General features: G+C 57.8%; 1 protein-coding gene across 1 annotated transcript in view; it reads left to right on the top strand.

Annotated features, from left to right (window-relative positions):
• Positions 1 to 301: 301 nt before the first annotated feature.
• KCNIP3 (potassium voltage-gated channel interacting protein 3) overlaps positions 302 to 7,990 on the top strand; it is an 80,035-nt gene continuing 72,346 nt past the window's right edge. Inside the window, exon 1 of the mRNA XM_032410424.1 lies at positions 302 to 436. Coding sequence (XP_032266315.1) covers positions 338 to 436 — 99 coding nt within the window. The 5' untranslated portion in view covers positions 302 to 337. The remainder of the gene's footprint in view (positions 437 to 7,990) is intronic.

Raw genomic sequence — 7,990 nt, 5'->3', positions numbered from 1 at the left:
GGGGAGTGGGGACAGAGAGAGCCACGGGCCCTGCAACAGGAGCAGGGCCAGAGCCAAGAGCCCGGGAAAGGGGCTTCAACAGGCTCAGAGGGACGGATTAGGAACCATTTATACCCAGAGTGGAACAGAGAGCCAGGGAAGGGGACTGAGAATCTGTCAGAGAGGGGTGGGGAGGGAGAGAGGGAGGGAGAGAGGGAAAGAGACACGGAGGGAGGGAGAGGGCTTGAGGGAGGCAGAGCAGAAGGGGTGGAGCGGGGAGAAGCAGGCGGGGCGGGAGGGGTGGGCAGGGGGCGGGCGAGGAGCCGCCCGTAACAATTACGTGTGGGGCCGTGCAAACATGCGGCAGCCGCCCGCCGGCGCGGCAGTCCTGAGCTCAGCGGCAAAGAGGGGAGGCCGGCCACAGTTTCCTTCAGCGCCCAGGATGCATCGGGCGAAGGTAGGCGCCAGCGGGGCTGGGGGCTCTCGCCCAGGGGTGGGGAGCCAGGGCTTCTGAGGGTGGCCCTGGACCAAGGGAGCCTTGTGCTTCCTCCTTTGACCTCAAGCGCTGTCGTCCCCTAGGGTCACTTTTGAAAAAGTAAGTGTCGGGGTGTCCTGTCTGGGAGGCTAGCCGTCCGGGGCCCCCTCTGGACCTGAGAGGCTTTAGGTGTTTGTGGGGTAGCAGCTGGACAGAGGAGGAGCTTGGGGTCAGGCATGTGTCTGGTGCTGCTTGTCAGGTCCCCGGGGCAAGGGCCAGAGCAGCTTGACCCTGACCCTGAGCCTGACCCAGACCCTGAGCCTGGGCCCACAGCCCTGAGAGGAGGGGGAAGGCTGATTGCTGGGAGGGGGTGCCTTAGGCTTGAAGGCTGGGCAATGAGTGCATCTTTTAATCATTCAGGTGATCAATGAAGGCAACTTCCTAAAGGGCTCTGGGCCCCTGAATAAGGACACGTGCTCCTAGTTCCCACTCTGCAGGGCGGCTGGGAGGTTGGAGAGAGAGAAGGCAAAGGAAAATGCCTGGGACAGAGTTCAAGAAATAGTAGCAGGGTGTTGGGAAGGCTGAAGAATAAGTAAGTGAAGAAGGAGGGAGAGGAAAATAAGCCAGTTCCCAGACTACAGTTCGCACTCAGAAAATCCGCCCTGATGCCTTGCAAGCTTCTCACATGTTTGGGATAGTCTTGCTTGGGAAGGAAGAAGCAGCATCAGGCTTAGATCTGGCTGCTCAGATCTGGTTTGAACGAGGTTGGTTGCATTTCCCTCTCATGCAGAAGTCCGGAGGGAGGCCATAAAGGGCTGGCACGGGGGGCCCCATGGTCAGCAGTGACTCAGGCTCCATCTGTCTCACTGGCTCCCATTCTTGAGGTTACCTTAAAGTCCAACATGGCTGCTGGAGCTCCAGCCAGCACGTGTAGGCAGCAGGAAGTAGAAAGAAGGATGGGCAAAAAACAAAACAAAACAAAACTTAAATAAAATCAGGGTCTTGTGAGTAAGGAAGAATAGATATTGGGCTGGCATCTTGCAGTCTATCTTCACTGCTCCCCTAGCTTCACCGCCCCCTACCCCCAGAGGTGGATTCCTGTCTCTCTCTCACCCTCAAGGACAAGCAGCCCAGAGTCAGCTCGTGGGTGGTTCCAGGCCACACTTCCCCAGAGCCTGGGCCACCCCTGCCCTGTCTGGTCCATCTCCCAGGGGTGCCAGAAGGATCAGCAGAGGTGATGACGTGAAACCCCTTGAGCCTGGCGACAGGGCACGTTGAAGGGTGCTTTCTCTCCTGTCACCTCCAGTCTCCCCAGCAACCTCCAGGGCAGAAGCAGAGAAACTGCATGGCTGGTTACGGGCGCCCGTGCACGCGCTCACTGCACACGCCCGCCACAGCCAACACAGGTCCTGTCCATCCACAGACGTCGGTGTGAGCACGCACCGCACCAGCGTGCCCGTGACTGTGCCCACAGCTGACGGCACGCGCACGGAGGCAGGCGTTTCTAAACCCGGGCTGCACATGGGCACACACAGCCTGGGCTGTCCACCAGCCGGGAGACAAGCCCCCTTCCTTTGCTCTGCTGGCCCTAACTGCCAGGAGGTCACTCCCTGCCCCTGCCTGGTGAGCGGAGGGTGTGGCTCGAGTCCCGCAGGTGCATCTGGCCCTTTCCTTGGCCACTGTGACCCCACACTGCCCTCTGCGCCCCCTACAACCGGCTCCTGGGCCCCAGTGGATCTCACTCTGCCGTAAGCCTGCCGGTGGCCTTCCTGGGGCTGGCCTGGCCAGAGATTGGAGCGGGTCCCACACCTGCTGGTGCTGGGCAGGCAGGGACAGTGGTTCTAAGGGAAGCCACCACTGGCACCCTCACCAAGGTCAGCAGGGGGCTTGGGAAAAAAATCTTCCACTCTAGTGGCGGCAGGGACTGCAGTTCAGAGCCCAGGCTGGGAGCTGGCCCAACTCATTCGCCCTCAGCTGCCGGTCAGTCATGGTCAGCGGCTGCCCCCAGTGACACCCCAGGGGTGTTCAGTCCCTCACCTCTCTGTGCACTACCCAGTCCCTTGTGGATCCTTGTGACATCCCAGGAGGGCAGACACTGCCACCTCCCTTTCTACAGACACTGAGGCTCAGAGAGGGGAGCAGGGTGTGCAGCTTGAACTCCGTGAGCTCCTAGGGGAAAGGAACAAGCAGAACCACGGGGTCCCCCGCGGCAGGTGCGAGCTACCATCCTAGGTCGTTGGGGAGTGATGTCTTCATGGCCTGGCACAGGCACTGGGAACCTCTACCCACCCAGCTTCCAGCCTTCTTGCAGGTGCTTCTGGGAGGTGGACCCGAATTTGCTCACCCATTTTTTTTTTTTTAAGATTTTTTATTTATTTATCTGAGAGAGAGAATGGGAGACAGAAAGCATGAGAGGGGGAGGATCAGAGGGAGAAGCAGACTCCCCGCTGAGCAGGGAGTCCGATGCGGGACTCGATCCCGGGACTCCAGGATCGTGACCTGAGCCGAAGGCAGTTGCTTAACCAACTGAGCCACCCAGGTGCCCCTGCTCACCCATTTTTAAAGAGAGTGATCAAAGGCCTGAATTGAGATGGGGAGTGAAGTGGCTGACTGTCGTCCAGGTGGGGTCTGGGAGAAGGGCAGGGCTGAGGGGCAGGATCCCCGAGGTGGCCACTTCTCCCTGCACAGCCTATCCAACAGGCCCTGCACCTGCATTATCTCCCTAGAACGCTGGGCAGCCCCCGAAGTAGCTCTTGGTATTGTACCCACGCTACAGATGAGGAAACGGAGGTCTGCCCTAGGTTGCAAGCCACAAAGTGTTATAGCTGGAATTTGAACCCTGCTCCATCTTATTTCAAAGCCCAGGTCTCTAGGGCTTGGCGGGAGGGCTGGGCAGGTCCTGGGAGAAGGCTATGAACGGAGAGTGGCTTGCTTGTCACCAGGCAGCTGGGAAAGTGCCCCATCCCAGCTGGGGGATGGCTTCATGCGTTTGTGGCCCTTTGTTCCTTCAGAAACCTTTAGTGAGAGCACATGAACCACACCCCATCCCTGGCCTTGTCCCCTGGTTTAGCCATGTGACCTTGAGCCAGCCACAGATCCCTTTCCGGGTTGTAGATCCAGAGCTGCAAAGGAAAGGACCCCCATCTTTTGAATTCAGGATCCCTTTTCTTATCAAAATCCTCCACGAGAGTGGGAGGTGCTCTGCCGGTTCAGGCTGGCTTGGGGCCCATCTGCTCTCTCTGCCCCACTCCAAGGCATCTCTGGTGACGCCCAGGAGCAGCTGCGGAGCCCTGAATGTGGCCTCTATGAGGGAGAGGGGCAACCTTGGTTTCCAAGGCAAAGAGAGAAGAGGAGAGAGAACTTGGCAAGTCTTCCTTAGCTGGTCCTCCAGATAGGGGTGGGGGGTGGGGCAGGAAGGAAACAGGCAGGAAGGAGGGCACAGTGGGGAGTCAGTCACTGTGTGCTGTGCCCCCACCCCAGCTCCCTATTCCCAGCTGACTGATGTTTCCCTTGAACAGGTGCATCTGTCAGCTGTGATCAGCCTACGTCCTTAGAATGCCACAGAGCAGCCGCGTGACAGGGAAAGAACCAAGGAGACCCACAGGCGCTCGGGTTGGAGAGGGGGAGCTAAGCTGAGTTTTGGCAGGTCAGCCCAGGGGGGGCCTGTCCCACCTCCCAGTTGGCCCGGTTTCCTGCCTCAGGTCTCTGCCCAGCAGCCCCCGAGCCCCACAGGTCCCTGGTCTTCACGGGCCGCATCTCCAGCTCTGCCCCCACCACTGCCCATCCCCGCCTCCAGCACACGCCTCCAGGACAAACAAGGGGTAAACCCGAGCCCACCTGCTGCCGGTGCCATGCCCCTGTGCCCAACCCAGCCTGACTCTGGATTAAGATCTTCTCTCAAGACAGACACTCTGAGCAGTGACCCCCAGACAGCCAGGTTCTACCCCCAACTCCACCCAGTTGACCCTGTGAGCTTGGGCAGGTCCATCCCCTCTCCGAGCTTCAGTCTCCCCATTTGGACCTTAGATACACTCCTAGCCTGCGCCAGGCCCTCACCTGAGCCCGGTGCCTTGTGCTGACCGGTGGGGGCAGGGAGTAGAGGTGGGGGACGCTACCAAAAGTGCCAGGGGACAGTCTCATGGACACACAAATGCCCACTAGCTTATCATGGAGCCCCATCCCCACCATTTGCTATTGGATGGCTCCAGCCAGGAGAGGATGGTGGCCTGGGACGGCTGTTAATCTGGCTCTGCCTCAGGAAGGTCTAGGCTCAGTCCCAGCTCCTTCCTGCATTAGCTGTGTGTCCTTGGACAAGTTAGTTAGCTCCTCTGTGCCACGGTCTCCTCATTTTCCTGGGGGAAACATCATCATCCTCCCAGATAAATGACGTCCTATATCAGCCTGCTTAGCACAGCCCGGGTGTAGAGCAAGAGCTCCATAAACGGTTGGAGGGTCAGTGTCACTATTTTCTGATTACTGAGTAGAGCCTGGGAAGGGCACTCCAACAGGAGAATGCCGTCAATGAGCATGCCGCGTCTCCCCCCTCTCCGCCCGCCCCGCCCCAGGTTAATGAGACACCTGCAGCGCCCGGACAGCACGGGCCAGGTGGGGAGCTTGTCTCCTAGCCCAGGTGGCGCCGTCAGACGCAGGGCGGCGATGACCCCGTCCTCCCTCCCCTGCTCGGGCACGTGTGCTCGTGCAAATGTTGGCAGGGACTCCTTCCCAGCTCCCCCCTCACCAGGCGAGCTGCCTAGCCTGCATCTGTAGGTGCCCAGGGGTGGGTGGAGAATCGAGGCTCCCCAAAGCCTCCCCACCCCAAATCCTCAGGGCCTGCACGACACGACGCCCACCGCCACTTCCTGCCATCTGTCCCAAGTGATGGAAATAGAGCGAGCAACGAGGAGTGGTTGGTTGCTCGGTGAGCCAGCCTGCGCTGCCACAGTCCCCAGGACAGTGCTGGGGGCGTGGGTGGGGGGCAGGCAGCCCCTCATCTGAGCAGCTCTGCGCATCCCCAACTGGTCCAGTCTCTGGCCCTGAGGGCAGCCCTCTTAGGAGCGGGCCCCGGTGGGGCGGGGAGGGGGGGAGACTGAGATACTGAGACCCCTTCCTCCCACAGACAAGACCAGAACTTTCCACTGGGTGGGATGAGCCCTCTAAACCCTAGCAGTACTATCAGATAAGCTCCCCTACTGAGGAGCTTAATAAAAATAGAGCAGCACGGGCCCCACCGAGTCAGATAGCGTAGCCCGCAGGCAGCCAGATGTGGGGGAAGCTCCCAGGTCATTCTGACATGCAGCCGCCGAGCAGAGCGAGTTGGCTCGCTCTCTCTCTGGAAATCCCTGGGCCAAGCTTGGTCCTTGCTCTGGGCAGCAGAACTTCCTCAGCATCAGAAGGATGGGGACTATGGATAATCGTGCTCCTGCTGGGGCTTTGTATGTCACCTCACTTAACCTTCCCCGTGGTCCCATAAAGGCATATTTACAGATGAAGTATCCCTATTTACAGATGAAGACACTAAGGCTCAGCGTGGTCGAGTACTTTGTCCAGGGCTGCCCAGCCGGGAGGTGCGGGCCTGGGATTCAAATCCCCATGGGGCTGACTGCAGACCTCTTCCCACTGTACGTGGTGGCCCAAAACAACATTAACCTGCCTGAAATCCCCCCTCCCTGGCTAAGTGTGTCTTCTGAGCCAGCATCCGGTGGGTCCTGGTGGTCCTTATGCAACCATTCATGCTATGTCTCATCCATAAATGTAAATATTTGGGAAAAAGTAGCCATAATATTTGCATATGCATTTCCTCGGATGACATTACCTCTGAGGAAGGGAGCCTGGGTGTTTGAACTTGGGTTTGCCAAGACCCTCCATGGCCTTCAGCCATGCACCCCCACACCCAACAGGCTGCCACATGCCCACAGGTAACCTCTGGGCTTCACTTTGGGGGTTCTCAGAGCCCCACTGATGAGCCACAGAGACAGAAGTAGCTGCTTGAAGGTCTCGCCTCAGGGCACCCCAGTCCTTGGCCTGATGGGCCCCCACAAGGCGACACTGTGCACATTGGGCATGGGGCAGTGAGCAGGGTAGCAGCCCTTGAGGTTACTGGCCTTCCAGGGGGCTGCAGGGGGTGGGGACTCATGAGGTGGATGTCCAGGCCCAGGTCCTGGTAGTCTGTTTAAGATGATCTGGCCTCTCTCGACGGCATGGTGAAAACTCTCAGCCGGTGGTGTTCCTAGTGGAGAGTGCAGACCTTGCCCTGGGGCGGCTGGAAGGTATGAGGAGTTGTGCTGCTCCCCCGTCTCAGTGGAGACAACTGTTGCAGTTCCTGGGGAGTCCCCTCAGCCCCCCCACTACCCACATCCACAGCAGATCCTAAATACCCACTAATATCTTCACCCCCTATCCCACTGCTTGGGCCTGGCTCAACACCCCTACTTCCTCCCCTGGATTTGGGCACCCCCCCAGGTTGGCCTCCTGCTTCCTTGCCCCCCACCCTTCCTTCACACCCCACTGGGCCACCTTTCTGAAACAGGTCTGACGGACCCTAGCTGGGACTTGAGAAGGAAAGAGGAACTGGGGTCAGGGTACGCCCTGGCAGGGGGAGGCTGCCCCAAACCATCCAACTGGCCGGTCTGAGAACCATCTAGAACAGTGCTAGCCAATAGAAGTGTAGTGTGAGTCGCAGGTGTCATGTTAAATGTTCAGGGAGGCACATTAAAGAAAAGTTTTTTTAAAAAGCAAAGTTATTTTTAATCATATAGTTTATTTAACCCAGTGTAAATATTATCATTTCAATATGTAAGCAATATAAAATTAATAAGCTATTTTATATCCTTCCAAGTAAGGCTTTGGAGCCAGTGTCTTATTTGCACTGATGGCACATCTCAATTTGGACTAGCCCCATTTCAAGTGCTCAGTAGTCACCTGCAGCCAGGGGCCCCTGTCTGGGACAGCTCAGACCCGAGGACTCAGCAGGACTGCATTGAGCAGGCCCCTAGGTCTCCAAGCTTCCTAGCTGCTGGTACTCTGCCTTCACTGACTTTGCCTTATCTGCCACAATCTGTGTAATTGTTTTTTTATTTTTTCTTTAAATTTAGTCACATTTTAAATTTTAATAAATGCATTGAAAGGGGAATCTTTAAATCATTATTGTAAATGGAAAGAGGGGAGCCATTGATGAAGGAGAAGGTAACAGTATGGATGCCATGAAAACAAAAACAAAACAACAGCATTAACCGCCCCCCCACCCATGTGGCCTGCCGAGACTCTGAGCTGAGGCCACACCCCATCTCTGTAAAGAGGAGGCAGAGGTAGAGGGGCAGTTAGGGCACCCCTCCCACCCCCCAGAGTCTAAGTCATCTCCCGAACCAGATGGGAGCATCTCCCAGGTGCCCAGTGGCCAGCTCCAGCCCTGGGAGCCCATGACCTCCAGCCAAAGCCCACCAAGACACACCTGAAGTTGGACAGTTAGGAGGACTCCTCCTTGACCCTGAGCACGAGAGAACACACACCACGGAACTGGGCAAGCTTGGTAAGAGGGTG

Source organism: Phoca vitulina, unplaced genomic scaffold (assembly GCF_004348235.1).
Source record: "Phoca vitulina isolate PV1807 unplaced genomic scaffold, GSC_HSeal_1.0 scaffold12, whole genome shotgun sequence".
In the NCBI taxonomy this organism is placed as follows: domain Eukaryota; kingdom Metazoa; phylum Chordata; class Mammalia; order Carnivora; family Phocidae; genus Phoca; species Phoca vitulina.
Note: the sequence above shows the minus strand (reverse complement) of the source record. Positions and strands in the feature narration are given on the sequence as shown.